Genomic DNA, 15870 nt, shown 5'->3' with positions numbered 1-15870 from the left:
CCTATTGCCTACATCATCCCACCTTTTCTCCAACTCAAGGTGCTCTCCAGGCTTCTCCCTCCTCTCCATGTTATCTTCACAACAACCCTGTAAGGTAGGTTTAGGCTGAGAGACAGTGACTGGCCCAAAGTCACACCATGGGCCTGTTTTCTCATTTTTCTACGCACGTTTCCTTGCGAGAGATCTTACAATCAAAACATAAAACAGTGCCACTAATAGTGTCACAATGGAGGAAGTGGTGGAGGAGAGAAACTGCCCAATCTACAGCCTTGCCTAAATGTCAATGTGCAGATGGGCCTCTTGTGCATATGACTTGCCCATTCGTCTAACTGGAGGCAGCAGATGCGCAGATATAAAGGAAGACATCCCTAGATCTGCCTCCAAGTCCACATCAAAATGATAGAGAGTTACCCGGACTGGCAGAGGAATGTGAAGCACGCATAAAAGCATTCTTATCTGATAGCATTATAAGAGGACTTGCTTCTTTTAGTTACAGCACCAGATTTTGGGAGCTACAGAAGTCCCGTCCAGTGCAAAACCTTCCTTTGCATGGCAACTCGGAAGTAAGCCCTACTTCCTAGTCAGCATGTTTTTAGGATTGCAGCCCCAAGCCATTCCAGATCTCCCTTAGCACCATAGATTTCAAACGGTGAAATCTGGGGGTTTGTTTGGAAATGTTTCAGGGATTGAGACTGTCACTAACCTTGGGCAAGTTGCCACCCTGTTCAACCTTCCCTTGCAAATGTCAGGAATCTCACTGTGTTCAAGAGCACATGGTCGATTCACAAGGGCTGATGCTGTCTGTCAATGGCTCTGTTTTGCTGCCACTGTTGGAGGTAGCAGACTCTGAGTACCAGTTGCTGGGAATCACAAGTGGCAAGAATGCTATTGACCCCTGCAGGCTTCTCGTGGGCATCTGTTTGGCTTCTGTGAGAACAGGATGCTGGGTGCCTGATCCAGCGGGGCTCTTATGTACCAACAGAGTCCTCTAAAACACAAAGAGGACCTGTGGCTGATGCAAAGGGATTTCTCAGTGGATGAGTTAATGTGGAAAGTATTCTTTGAAAAACGAAAGCTCCCAAACCCCTGCAACCCAATCCAAAAAATATTATTAATTAATAATATTAATTCCACTGTCCCATCTTTTCCACAGACAGCTTACACAAAATTAAAACAACACAGATAAAATACGGAAAGCTAACAACATATGAAAGATAAGAGATTAGAAGCAATTGAACTATAACAGAATTAAAATGATACAAAAGCAAATCTATTAAAATAACGGGTAGTAAGAACAGCGGGGCATTCTTAAAAGCCCTTTCCTTAACAAAACAGTCAGTTCCCAAGAGCTTGTCAGAATGAAGCAGAATAAAAATATGGCATTCGGTTCACCCTGAGAGAGGGGCGGATGCCACCTTGTTGTGCAGGAACAAGATGTGCAAGTTCCTTGCGTTTCCTGTTCTCCCGCAGCAACATTGTCTGAAACAGAAGCCTTTTGCATCTCCCCTGCTGGCAAGATGTGAAGGTTATACTCTGGAAGGGATGTTGTCGTGGAGGAAGAGGGAACATGGGAGACTTGCACACCCTGTTCCCGTGCCAGAAGGCGATGTGCATCTCTCTCAGGGTCAAAATGAAGCTTCAAAGCTTGTCTGGGTTAGGGATGGGGCAGAACTTTGATCTGTTAATGGTGAATCAACTTTATTCACACTTTCTGAAGTAATATGCAAATTGTGATGCAACCATCCTTCACAATTCACATTTATTCAAATTTTGCCATGCAGTTCTCCAGCCAAGTGATATGCAAAAAAGAAGCAAATACTGTACTAAGTTAAGTGTGCATAAAAAAAGCATTGGGGAAATTAAACACCAAAACGCAACTGGTCAGCCACTGTGAAAACAGGGTGCTGGACTAGATGCAGGCTCGTCTCGTGTTGTTGTGTATTGTCTTAGGGGGAATTGTTTTGCAAAAAAATGTGCAGATTAGGAAAAATTCACACTAAAATGTTGGTGATTTTTCATAAGAGCTTTAAAAAAATGCAAACTGATGTGAAAGTGTGAAGAACTTTAAGGCTGGAAAAATGAGAAACAGAGAGAAACAGAAACTGTGAGAGATTCGCCAGTTCCTAGTCTGAGTGTATAGGCAAAAAAATAATAATAAAGTTCATTGTTTCTCTATAACATTCTACTGACGTAAGAACATAGACACATAGCTGTCAACTTTCAGATTTGAAAATAAGGGATCAGCAGCCTCAACCGTCCCGGGGACAGTCTACAGTACGGTATATATAAAAATCCAGGATAGCAGCGGGAAACGGTGCTGGAATAAGGGAATTTCCAGCAAAAAAAGGGAAGGCTGAGAGCTGTGGCTTGGAATCAGGGAGTTTCCCGCAAAAAAAGGGAGGGTTGACAGCTATGCATAGACAGTTGCCTTGCCCCAAGTTAAACTATTTGCCCACCTCCTGTGATTGGGAGTAGCTCTCCAGAATCTTGAGCAAAGGTCTATCACACCACCTGTTCCTTGGTACTGGAGATCTCTGGGATTGAATGTGGTTCCTTCTGCATAAGCCCTCCCACTAAGCTATGGTTCCTCCCTCATACAGACCGAGCTTGTAACAGACCCTTCACCATAGGCCAGTTTACTTGGAAGAATAAACCACTTGTCTGCCTCTCTCTCTTAGCTCTTAGCTACACACGTCATGCTGTCCCTTCGACATGGGTGGTTTCACCTTCAGATGCTTTGATCTGCGTGTTCATTCATGTCACTTAACTGGACGCACAAAACTTTTATGCACTGAGGGAAAGAGAAGCAATTGTTAACAAAGCCATGATCCACACAGACAAATTTCCAGATGAAAGAGCGACTCTCTTATTTGTGTCAAAAGTCAGGTCGGAAGAATCGTGGTACTTCAGACATTTAACAGTGGTTGGGGGAAAATGACACATGAAGCAATAGGCTTCCTTCTTGATTTTCTTTTTTTTTTATTTTAAATCAAAGCCCTCTTTTAGTTCTTGGAATCTTCTGCCGAGGTAAAAACGCCACTAAACATTCTGACCGTCAAGCTTTTGGTTTAGAGAAAAGGCGATTAAGAGGTGACGTGATGGAAAGGTTGATAAAATTATACATGGCATGGAGAAAGTGGATAGAGGGAAATAAGTTTTTTCTCTCTCTCATAACACTAGAACTTGCAGCCATCCAATGAAAGTGAATGCTGGAAGATTCAGGACAGATAAATGAAAGTACTTGTTCAGACAGCAGCAGCGGAGTGACATGGCGCACGTTTTGGGGCGGGGGCGCCGTGCGCAGTGACATGGCACGCGTTTTGGGGCGGGGCGTGCATTTTGGGGGTGCATTTTGGCGATGGCGCCCCTGGGGTTGTGTCGCTCGGGGCGCACCGCCCCCACCGCCCCTATCTTCCTACGCCCCTGTCAGACAGTGAAATTAAAACTATGGAACTCACTCCCACAGAAGGCAGTGCTGGCCACCGACTTGGATGGCTTTAAAAGAGGATTAGACAAATTCATGGAGGATGCAGCTATCAATGGCTACTAGCCGCAATGGTTGTTTTGCTTCCACTATCAGAGGTGGTATGCTCCTGAATATCAGTTGCTGGAAACAGGAGGGGAGACTAATGCCCTCGTGCTCAGGTTCCGCTTGCAGGCCTGGCCACCGTGAGAACAGGATGCTTGGGTAGAAGGACCCTTGGCAGACTCTCCTTATGTTCTCAAACCAGTGACCCCAACTTCTGGATAAGACTTGGATTGAAAGACTAAAGGAAAGCATGAGTGCACGGAGGCTGAGTGTTAAGTGACAACACTGTATTAGACCGTATAACTTATTTATTTATTGCTTACATAGCAGGGAAGTTAAACTGGGTGACTTTACTATTTCATATCAGTGCATGAGTAAAGCAAATGTTTGTGCCGCAACTCACTCTAATAAACCACATGGGTCTTGTTTTTTTTAATCCCACATTCCAAATGAGGTTCACATTTCCTTGCATTTGATGGAGGGAGTCTATGATCCGAGGGACCTTGTCCTTGTGCCACTCTTTTTTAAAGCGTCACAAAATAAATGTCGCAGTTTCGAGGAAGGTTGTGACCGATCGATGGATGGCTATTTGCTCGCGCGCGCGCGCACAAATGTAGGCTGCGCTGGTCCATTAGAAATAAAAATTCCACAGCAACACTGTTATAAAAAATTCAGATCCACATGCATGTCGCAGAATTAAATCGCCTAATAGACTGCAATTCTGCGGTTTTGCAGCTGAGCTTCCCCTTAGTTAGGACCGTCACACGTCATCGTGCCCGCCCGCCTAGCCCGGGAGGCTGCTAGGCCCCGCCCACATCCCCTTTTCACTGCGACGTCGACGCGTTCTACCCCTGTTACCGCGGCAACCAACTGCTTCCCTCCTCCCATTCTGACGCCAATCCGCGGCGTTCGAAGTGTTGTTATCGCGAGAGACGAGCGGGCTCGGGTTCCTTCTTTTCTCTCCTAACCTCCTTTGACAGCCTTTGGACCTCGGAGGGGGGCGTGGCTATGCAAGCGAAGTGGGCGGGGGCTTCCGGCGAGGTTTGGCACTGACGTGGAGAATCCAGGGGGAGCCGCTTGGGCTTGACAGGTAGAGGAGGCGAGGAGAAAGCGAGCAGGTGGATGCGGATGCTGAGCTCCAGCCAGGCGCTTCCGGTGAGGGGAAAAGGCAGGGCAACCCCCTCCCCCCACCACTAATAATAATAATAATAATAATATCCCGCTCCTTCTTATGGGTTGTAAAGGGGAACTCGGGCGGTACCTGTGGCGGGAGGAGAGTCTCGCAGTTCCCCTCCCCCAAGCCTACCCCGTAAGGGCTGTTGTGAAGAAAAAGTCGGGATGGCATTATGTAGCTGCTGGTGGTTGTATTATTATTATTATTATTAACCACTGTTGGTAGTATTGTGATGTTTGGAAGAATGTGATGTTTAAATGAAATTCATTTTCTAGGCTTTACACACACACACACACACACACACACACACAAGCAACGCTAGATGAACGAAAACTAAATTTCTCTAGTGAAAGCAACCTCCTCTCTCTATTAGGTATATGAACCAGGCCAAAAGGTAGATCAATACAGCCATGCCTGAGCTACAAAAAGTATTCATGCTGGTACATGGATATAGAATTCTGTGCATTAAAAATACGGGAGCCATGAAATTGTATAACAAAGAAAATGGTCCGTTCTCTTATTGTATGTACAGCATCCATTCTGTGCATTTTGGAGGAACAGTCAACCACCAGTCAGAGCTGATTCAGATGTTACTTTGAGTACTGGGATGGGGAAGCATAGTTTATGTCATGGCACTGACTTACCTGCAGTGAGATTTGTGTGCTCTGGAGCACTTTATTAATTTATTTAATACTGTTTTTAGACTGCCTTACAGCCAAAGTTATCTGGATGGTTTACAGCAGGCACCCCCAAACTTCAGCCCTCCAGATGTTTTGGACTACAATTCCCATCTTCCCCAACCACTGGTCCTGTTAGCTAGGGATCATGGGAGTTGTAGGCCAAAACATCTGGAGGGCCGCAGTTTGGGGATGCCTGGTTTTCAGGGATTAAAACCAACAAAAATGAACAAACAACAACATACAACCAGAATAACGTAACAAAGTCACTATTTACTTTAAAACAGCAGCAGCAAATCAATTTAAAACTGAGGACAGAGAGCTTTCAGAAGTAGCAAATCACTTCTTAGGTGATGGTGGGTTTTTGCTCTCCTTCCCAGGTAGTTTGGAGCAATCAGAGTCTCCTACAAGAAGCCATCAATAGTCTGGAATCATGTTTGCAGACCTGGACTATGACATTGAAGAGGACAAGCTGTAAGTGTCTTACTTCTCTTTTCTTTTTACTCAGTAGGTTTCTATGTATTTTTTTTCTGGAAAAAAGGAGCTGTCCAGATAAGGAATGAGTACTGTCAACTTTTTGGACTGCACCCACAGAAAAGTTGGGGGGAAGTGGAATGAGCACCCTAAAAAATAAGCCTGAATATAGAGGGTTGAATTTAGAGCTAATATGCATATGACGTTGGGACGCGGGTGGCACTGTGGGTTAAACCACAGAGCCTAGGGCTTGCTGATTGGAAGGTCGGCAGTTTGAATCCCCGCGACGGGGTGAGTTCCCGTTGCTTGGTCCCAGGTCCTGCCAACCTAGCAGTTTGAAAGCACGTCAAAGTGCAAGTAGATAAATAGGAACCGCAATGGCGGGAAGGTAAATGGCGTTTCCGTGTGCTGCTCTGGTTCGCCAGAAGCAGCTTTGTCATGCTGGCCACATGACCTGGAAGGTGTACGCCGGCTCCCTCGGCCAATAACACGAGATGAGCGCCGCAACCCCAGAGTTGGTCACGACTGGACCTAATGGTCAGGGGTCCCTTTACCTTTACCTTATGCATATGACGTGGTTTTGGGGCTTAATTCAGTTCATAAAGACATCTCTCCTACTTGGGTTGGATACTATGTTTTTAATATTATGAGGGAACAGGAATGAGGGTTTGTTTCTGGAAAGGAGAAGTTATAGTTATTACTCTTATGTATGTAAACACATAATACGATTTCCCTTTCTCTAATAATTTAATTACTGTGTTTCCCGTGTGTTATGTTTCTTATGTGACTGTTGCTGTCCCAATATATTCCACAATATATTCGAAAAGCAGAGATGGTGATGGTGGCACCCACTTTTATGCAAATTTCTGTACCTCTGTTTTATTCTAGGGGGATTCCCACTGTGCCTGGGACAGTGGTCTTGAAAAAGGACCCTCAAAATCTGATTGGTATCAGCATCGGGGGAGGAGCTCAGTACTGTCCCTGCCTCTATATAGTTCAGGTTGGTGTATTTAGGAGAGGAGTGTTTTATCCTTGGGAAAAGAAGGGCAGTTAGGATTGCACTGAGGGTGAGATTGGACCACACAGTTTTGAGCATAGTGTAATTCTCAGTTTCATTGGACTTCTGCCAGCAACAGCCTTGGACATAAATGCAAAAACATTGTCCCCCAATGCCTTCCTGTCTGTCACAGGGCAACCTGAGTGGCAGATTTGGCAAGTTAGCTGTATTGGTCTATTGGTCCGTTGTTATTTGCTCTTTTTCTCTTTAAAATACTTCATGGACTTGTAAAGAATTATATTATTAGTAAGTTTACTGAATTTCATGTGTGTGACCTAAAAATAAATCCTAAGGGGAAATCTCATGGTCCATTGCTGAAAATATTCAGCATTTTTCACCTGCAAGGGCATGTGTCACAAGTGACACTAAGGACATTTTCCTGGTATCTAACAAATTTGAATTTTTGACCTACACAAATGTGAAGAACAGCCATTTTTAATTTGAAATTAGGCTGTTTAATTTGGGTGATCCAGCAAATATGTGAGCAGATGGGATGATGAATATGTTTTTTTATTGGTCTCCAATATTAGTTTTTCACCATAGAGTAATGCAGAGTCAGAGGTATCCCTCCTGGGATAATGGTGTTTCCGTAAGTGGGGGGGGGCATTTTATCATGATAGTGTGTGCAACAACAACATTCATGAAATTGATATGAGTGACAAATCTGAGGTTTAAAGATTTTTTTATAAATAGTAATAAGAGCGAAGGGGCATAAAAACAGACGTTCTGCCATCCTGGTTCCTTACTCCTGTCTTTGCCTTTTTCCTGCTTTCACCTTCACTGTGTCTTCCTCTTTAGGTTTTTGATAACAGTCCTGCAGCTCAGGATGGAACTTTGGCAGCTGGTGATGAAATCACAGGTGTGAATGGGAAGTCAGTCAAAGGGAAAACCAAAGTAGAAGTGGCCAAAATGATACAGGTGGTGAAGGTGAGAGGTAGGAAGGGGTTTCTGGGGTGCATGTTGCTTTTCAGTGGAAGTCGTCCGCCTTCCTCAATTGCAGAACAATAGCTCTGGCTTTTCCTGTTCCAGGGAGAAGTGACGATTCATTACAACAAACTCCAGGCTGATCCAAAGCAGGGAAAGACATTAGATATTGGTATGTCATATTGACCTCTCAGCCTCCCTCGTAATGCTGATGTAGTAAACAGGACTGGCTTTTCTTTTATAATTAGCCCAGTTATCATTTCCTCTTCATTGGGCTTCCTCTGTCTGACTAGATATAATAGTATAATTGCTGTGCTATTGGCATAGAGAAATGGTTCTGCTCACGGAGTGTGTTTCCTTCTTGGAATATAGTGCTGAAGAAAGTGAAGCACCGCCTGGTAGAGAACATGAGCTCAGGGACAGCAGATGCCCTGGGACTGAGCCGAGCCATCCTCTGCAATGGTAAGCAGCATTCAAGGAGGACATTCACACTTGCCCTCTGTGACTGTGCCAAGCGATGCCAAGGACTATGTTAGTTAGCATTCCCACACACTTACAAAAAGTGTGTGTTGTCCTGAAAGTGGCCTTCTGCATCGGCTCATGATTTTGTGGCATTGAGACCTGGGCTAAATAATGAGATGTGAACCAGAAATTCCTCAGTTCAAATCTCACCTCCTTCGGCAGCCTTCTCTGTCTCCACCTTAGCCTCTCATCTGCAGTGTAGGAGTAATAATATTTCCCCTTACCTACAGGATTGCTGTAAAGATTAATGCGATTATATGTGTGAAGTACTTGAACATTTCATTGTGCTATATCACAAGGCTGACAGTGAAAGTTGGCAGAAATTTGATGAACTGGAGAATCCAAATACAGTATTCTTTCTCCTGAATTTGTGAAAAGATGTGTGATTTCAGGACCCTCTCCTTCAGTTGTAGGCATTCTTTTCCTGCACTAAAGTCTGTCTGACAACTTTTCTCTTCCTCTTTCTCACTTGCCTCATCACTGCTCAAACTTTTGTTAAAACAAAAAATAAAATAAAAAATTCTCCCAGTAGCACCTTAGAGACCAACTAAGTTTGTCATAGGTATGAGCTTTCGTGTGCATGCACGCTTCTTCAGATACACACTTCTTTTGTTAGTTCGCTCTCTGGGCACCATTGCTTTGTCATTCTTCATTCTCTTTTCTAGGTGACATGAAGGAGGTTGCCTTTCTCTGCACAGCATATACACCCGCAATTCCACATTTGTTTCTATGTGCCTTGATGCCTGTTTCATAAATCTGTGTCGTGAATGTGCATTTGTGAAAGCTCTGACAATGGGAACCCTAACTAGAGGACTTCAGCTCTTATGGGATAAAACTCTCATTGTAATAATGGATCCCTACTCTCTCTCTCTCTTGGTAGATGGGTTAGTAAAAAGACTGGAAGAGCTGGAGAGGACTGCAGAGCTATACAAAGGTAAATAGACATTTTCCCTCCTTGCTGTGATGTTGATCATTTATTGAAGGATTGAATGTTTTGAGGAACATATCTCACCCTCATGGCCAATAAGCTTGTAGGGTTTCAGCCCAAGAGGCTACCCCGATATATGCATAGTAGATAAGAGGCAACATTTATTTTCTTTATTGGATTTATATCCTGTTTTTCTATCACTTAAATCTTTAAGAGGGCTTGCAGAGTTGTTTTCAGTGGGGACAGGTAAATGCTTCACCCTAGAACAAACCAACTGACACCCTTTATGTTACCACAGTTTTTTTGCCTTGGTCTTGCTGGTAGGGCAAAGAGTAAACCCAAGAATCACTTGCATGCCCCTGGGTGCACGCACACACAGAAACCAACCCAGGAGGAGAGCAGTTAATGACATCAGATCAGTACTGCTCTTGCCACCCAGTCTTTCCTGCAGGAAGTCTCACGGACAAGAACCAGCATAGGCTACATTTTTCTCATGGTACAAAAGGTGAAGTCAGTGGAGATTTCCCCCAACCACACTTGGCCTTTGTTTTCTTTTCCCAAATGGCTGCTGTGGTGCTAATGTCCTGAATTTAAAAGTAATGATTTCCCACCCCATGTCAATAGTGAATGTTTTGGTTTTTTCCTCCAACTCTGTCTAGGCATGACGGAACACACAAAGAGTCTCCTCAGAGCTTTCTTTGAACTTTCTCAAACTCACAGAGGTAAACACAGACCAGAAGACTTTCAGGTTGTGACGAAATCATGGCACATCTGGAGGGCCGAGTTTGCCTCTGCCAGCACTAGGGGCTCCACCCCTGCTTGTGCTGCTCACCACCCTGTCTACAACCCACCCACCACCCCCAAGCAAAAAAGCACCCCACACCATAAGCTGCTTGGAGGAAAGCCTTTCCAATTTCACTGGAGAGCAGGGAACATCATGAAGCAAATGACTGATAATGGTGGGCGTGGAGGATACCTGTGGGGTTGCAGCCAATTTTAGTCTCAGAGCAGTATGGGACTCCATTGTGGTTAGGTAGGTGGGGCAGTGTCTTCTGAATTTGCTGGCAGGGGTGTGGTGACATTTGAAGTAGTAAAAGCATGATGTTTATACTATGGTAATGATCATGAACTGAAATGAGGAAATAGTCCAGAATGATAAACAACAAGCCTGAAAATGCACCTGTTATTTTGACTATGGTCCCCAATTGCATGTTTTGCTGTTTTTGCCCAGCATTTGGTGATGTTTTCTCGGTCATTGGTGTACGGGAGCCTCAACCAGCTGCAAGCGAAGCCTTTGTGAAATTTGCAGATGCCCATCGCAGCATTGAGAAGTTTGGAATCCGCCTTCTAAAAACTATCAAACCGGTAAAGAAACATAGAATTGTAGAATTTTGTAGGGTTGGAAGGACCTCAAGGGTCGTCTAGTCCAACCCCCTGCAATGCAGGAATCTTAGCTAAAGCATTTGTGGCAGGTGGCCATCCAACCTCTGCTTAAAAACCTCCAAGGAAGGGGAGTTCATCACCTTCCAGGGAATGTCCGGGGTATTTTACAGAGACTACGGTAACACTGTGAACCACCTTGAGACCCCCGGGTATAGGGCAGTATATAAATTCAATTAAGAATAAGAATAAATGGTTTGCAGTCTCCTATAGAGGGCAAAAGTGAGGCGAGGCAGATAAGGCTCGATAAAAGGGGTAACAGTGTTGGATGACAAAAGGTGGTGTTAGGCCAGTTGTAGTACAGCTCTTTCCTCGCTGTTATGTTGGGCTTTTCATCTAGCTCTGCTTGTCTGCTCTCTCCACATCACCTCTCCCAGCTAGGCAGGGACACATCAAGGTCCATTAAAACAGAGGAAGTCAGATATGGGGTAGTGGTGGGGGAAGGGGGGCTCATAGACTTGGAATGCCTTGAACTAAGACAGGGGAGTACGTGGAAGTGACAGAAGGGTGCTAATTTTACGTGGCTTTGGATCTGACCAATAACAGGAGTGGTGAGCAGAGCCTCCCTCAGATTGGCTAATAGATGTGCCACAAATGTCACATCAGGTCCTCTTAAGTGAGAGGGAGGCTCCGTTGTGCATCCAGTGTTTTAACCATGCTGAGAGCTGACGGAAGGGTTGACATTCACAGATCACATCCACTTCTTGAGATTACTAGGCTTGTTGCATGCAGAAGAACCTTTTCCGCTCTGTTTGGTCCTACATTTTTTACTGTTCAGCCTTTCCTTACAGATGCTGACTGACCTGAACACTTACCTGAACAAGGCCATTCCTGACACAAGGCTAACTATCAAGAAGTATCTGGATGTCAAGTTTGAGTATTTGGTAAGCTGTTCTTTTATTGTTATTAAGAATGCTCAAGGGAGTGGTCCGCATAGGCTGAAATACTGACAATAGTGGGTCCCGGGCGCTCTGCCGGTGGTGAACAAGGGGGAAAGGATCAATTACAGAAGGATCTGTTTGTTCACTCAGGCTTCCTAAAATGGTAAGTCATGGAAACATTCAGAACAAGTAGACATTTCATGCAAGGGACCTGCCGATGGCTTTGCCTTGCACGCCCAGGTCAGATATATCAAGCCAAGGGAAACTGGCACCACCAGAATACAGCTCCTGTGTCCCCATCCTATGTCCTGGGAACTGTAGTTCATTAAGGCTACTGGGAACTGTGCTTTCAATGCATGGTGTGTGCACATCCACCATTGGAAGAAATGTGGAACTTGTAGAAATTAGAAGTGGCAGTTCTGTCCATCCCCACTTAAAAGCACATCCCAATCTGTCTGTCTGGATGGTAGGAGTAGTTTGTAACACTGCTTATTTCTTATTCCCTTTCAGTCTTACTGTCTCAAGGTGAAGGAGATGGATGATGAGGAATACAGCTGCATTGTAAGTACTGAGCACTAGCATGCACAGTGGTTACATCCCACCATAGGCCCATCTTTGCTCATAGGTGCCTCTATTGCCTGCTTGCCTGCTTCCACAGACTTAAATGCAGGGGTGAGTGTACTATGCTCATGCTCTTCTGAACCTTGCATTGATGTACAGATTGACACTATTTATGACAGTGTCAGTTTCCCCCAACTCTAAATTGTGGCTTGGGGAAGTCAGTTTATGAACTAAGATTAGAACTTACTTCAAGTGCTGTGGTTATTTGCACCTTGCCAAGCAAGCAGCTAACAGGATGTATAGCTTTTAATGTTTGGCTGTTGGCCAACCAGGGTTGCAGCATGATCAAGCGAGAAGTTTGGCAGGGCACATTAGGGAAGCATTTAGCCATATGTGAAGCCATTGGACGATTTGTGGTTGGTTGCTACATTGATGTCGTATTTTGGGCAGGCGCTGGGAGAGCCTCTCTACCGAGTCAGTACTGGGAATTACGAATACCGCTTAATCCTGCGTTGCCGCCAGGAGGCAAGGACGCGCTTTGCCAAGATGCGGAAGGATGTGCTAGAAAAGATGGAGCTGCTGGACCAGAAACATGGTGAGTGGGTTGCCTTTTCCAAAGAATAGTTTGTAGAGACTCTGATGTCTACAACTCCCTTCATCCCTGACCATTGGCCATGCTGGCTGGGGCTGATGGGAGATGGACTCCAACAACATCTGGAGCCAACAATGTTCAACTGCCATCAAGCATGCTACTACTTCTTACCTGAGGCTGGCTGTGTTCTTCCCCACCCCGTCTTAAAGTACACCAGCTATTCAGCCAAATGTGCCATTGCTCCCGTGCAGGGATGGGTAACTGGCAAACCAAGATCCAGATGTTTTATGAGCCAGCAGCTGAGCCAAGATGTAAAGAACTGTGTTGGTCTTCACACGAAACACACCCAGATTCTGGACCTTTCTATCACTCTTGTTTTGACTTTTCCAGATCTGTGTGTGTGACAAATAGAAACTTATTTGCCTGCCTTTGCTGTAGTGGGATAAGAACATTAATGTCGCTGGAACTAGAAAAGCAGAGGGATGTTTCAGAGTAACTTTAGGACATCAGACATACAGTGTGGAGGGAGGTTGAATTAGAGAGGTGTCTGTGCTGGGGGAGCCCTCTGGGGTGAAGCTGAAAGATCAAGCATAGAACACTGTGATGTGTGATTTTTTTTAATTAAAAAAACCTTTTCTTTTTTTGAAAAAGTGACCTTAGAGCTTAAGGAGTGTTGAGCAGCATGAACAACTGTGTCCTTTTTTAGGAGGAAGGGGGGGGGAGATGCACACAGGAGAACCTTTTCAAAATGTTGTATCCAGTGCTTATTTTTCTAGAAAAAGAGGTGGCAGAACACCTCCCTTGTTCTCTTAGATTGCCAGTGGTGCCCCCTGAGAGGTGCCGGAACTTAATTCCAGCTGGAAAAAAAGCCCTGGTTGTATCCCATAACAACACAATAGGGTCAGGTATAATAAAATAATAAATAGCTCTGTTGTGGAGCTGCTTTCTATTGAGACCCCCTGCACCTTGAGATCTCTCCCATGTATGTCAGCTGACCTTCCTTTTGTCTATAAACAATTGCTGACTCTGCTTGGTTGAATTGATCCATTTTGGGTCCTTCACTTTGCAGTGCTGCATATATTATACCAGGAAGTCATATCCATTGAGTTCCAAAATGCCTATTTCCAAAATGCCTATTTGGTTCCACGGCATTTGGTGTTTAGGCCTTTTGTTCTGCAGCTTTAAACAGTAAGTAGCATTTGAACTAATAAGCCAGGCTGCCAAAAACAAGGGTTGCAGTAACTGTGAGGACTCTGGAAGTTGGGTCCCGGCTTCCTACACACAAGTGCTGCGCTACCACCCCTTAACCGCTGACTGTCCTCTCTTGCAGTGCAAGACATTGTGTTCCAGCTCCAGCGCTTTGTCTCGACCCTTTCCAAGTACTATGACGACTGCTACGCGGTGCTGCGGGATGCCGACGTCTTCCCCATCGAAGTGGACCTGGCACGTACCACGCTGAGCTATGGCCAGAAGGATGTCTTCACAGACGGCGCAGAGGATGAGGACGAAGAGGAAGGTTGCGGAAGCCGCGAGTGCAACAGGAAGGAGGAAGAGAATGGCGAGAAGCTCATTGATGATGCCTGAGCTCATGGACTTGATGAAGTGGGAAATCCCTTCAGAGACTGATAAATTCTATTTCTCTAGGCAACTTGTCCACAGTGACTTTTTTTTTGTCTGTATAAGCCCAGTCGGGGAATCAAGATTCTGTTCTGGATGTGGGCAATTTGGGGGGGGGGGGGCTTGTGCCGAAAGTGCTTTTGCACAATCCCTCTTTCAGAAAACCATTTCCTCCTTCCTTGCCTCTCTTTCCCTCGAATCTCCCATCCCTGGAAGTGGCAGGAAAGAGATAACTACCTGGGAGGACACCCTTGAACCTCATCCCATTGTGATTGAATGTGCAGGGGACACACAAACACACGCTTTCATGAGCTAAAATGTCAGAAATGCTTCTTGCGCATCAGCTAAGTCCAAAAACGTGTCCCCATTCCTGCTTTCCAGCGTGTGAGAAGAATGGGATAAGTTTGGTCTCCTTCCTTCTTCCTCTTAACTTACCTTGCTGTTAGTAGGCGGGTCTTACAACATGCCCCTTCCCTACTACTAGGCATGGCTCTTATTAGATAAGAAAGGAATCAAGGTGAATGGAAGCTGGGTGAAGCCAGAACGATCAGCCTCTGAGAGACTAATCAATAAAGGGCATCGGAAGGACATCCAGAAGAATAAGTTTTTGTCTCTATCCTTCTTCTCATCAGGATCAAGTCAGTATGGACCAGCAATATGGAACTTGACACTGGGGAGACCTTACCCTGGTCTATGTTCCCAATCTCCACTGGTTTTAAGGATCTCACAGCCTGCCTTTTACACTACCTTGCCTAGGTGCTTTGCTGCATGAAGTTTTCTAAAACTTAAGCCTTATATAGTATTTAAGAAGGTGTTAGATTTGTAAAAACAAACAAACATATCTTGGAGTAGGGGAATGATTGTCCATGGAATGAGGCCCATAGATTTGCTGAAGTTAAAGATCAAATGGCCAGTTTAAGCATCAAAGCTCTCAGTTCCTACACTGCACTTTTGTTACACCTACACATTTATTCCTTTTGAAATGTGGCATCTGAGGACAGAGGGCCGATTATGCGCCTTGACCAGTGTCTGCACCCCCCTCACTCGCCCACATGAATCTTCCGACACCAAAGGAAGAGGGGCAGGGAGAGAATGCTTGTTTGTTTTCTGAGGAACTATTCCAATCCTGTATCATTCTGAGATTTTTCATGCAATGGAATGGCATTTTGTCCTGATTAGCAAGAGTGATATTTTGGTAATAAAGGAGTGTTGGTTTCAGCTTAACTCTTATGTAGATTGTGCCAACTGGCAAGGAAAGAAGCTACAGAAGAGCATAAAATTTGTGACATATATGCTTTCCCCTTGGTTTTTTATTTCTGTTGTGTTTTTCTCTGTGACTGGCCAAGAAAAGACCATGTGGGTCCAGCGTACTCTTCAGAGCGCTTTTATGTGTTGTGTGACTAATAAAGAAAAATGTGAACTTGGTTGTCTTACCTTTTTCCTCCTGGCTTCTTAACCATTTGGCTTGTCTCTCCTTGATCCTTTTGTTCCTGG

The 15870-nt window shown here is 44.9% G+C and overlaps 1 protein-coding gene across 2 annotated transcripts; it reads left to right on the top strand.

Annotated features, from left to right (window-relative positions):
- The first annotated feature begins 4559 nt into the window (after window positions 1–4559).
- Window positions 4560–15800, top strand: PICK1 (protein interacting with PRKCA 1). Of its 2 annotated transcripts, none has more exons than XM_035128318.2 (13): window positions 4560–4684; window positions 5761–5854; window positions 6743–6854; window positions 7710–7838; window positions 7941–8007; window positions 8208–8297; window positions 9238–9291; window positions 9945–10007; window positions 10517–10650; window positions 11517–11609; window positions 12117–12167; window positions 12618–12762; window positions 14090–15800. In XM_035128318.2, exons 2-13 carry the CDS (start codon window positions 5814–5816, stop codon window positions 14341–14343), a joined length of 1233 nt encoding a protein of 410 aa, XP_034984209.2. In that variant the 5' UTR covers window positions 4560–4684; window positions 5761–5813; the 3' UTR covers window positions 14344–15800. The 2 variants fall into 2 exon arrangements, with proteins under 2 accessions (XP_034984209.2, XP_034984210.2); XM_035128319.2 differs by having other exon boundaries at window positions 4578–4684; window positions 5765–5854.
- The last annotated feature ends 70 nt before the right edge of the window (window positions 15801–15870 follow it).

This window comes from Zootoca vivipara, chromosome 10 (genome assembly GCF_963506605.1).
Source record: "Zootoca vivipara chromosome 10, rZooViv1.1, whole genome shotgun sequence".
In the NCBI taxonomy this organism is placed as follows: domain Eukaryota; kingdom Metazoa; phylum Chordata; class Lepidosauria; order Squamata; family Lacertidae; genus Zootoca; species Zootoca vivipara.
This window is presented reverse-complemented; position numbering and strand designations above follow the sequence as displayed.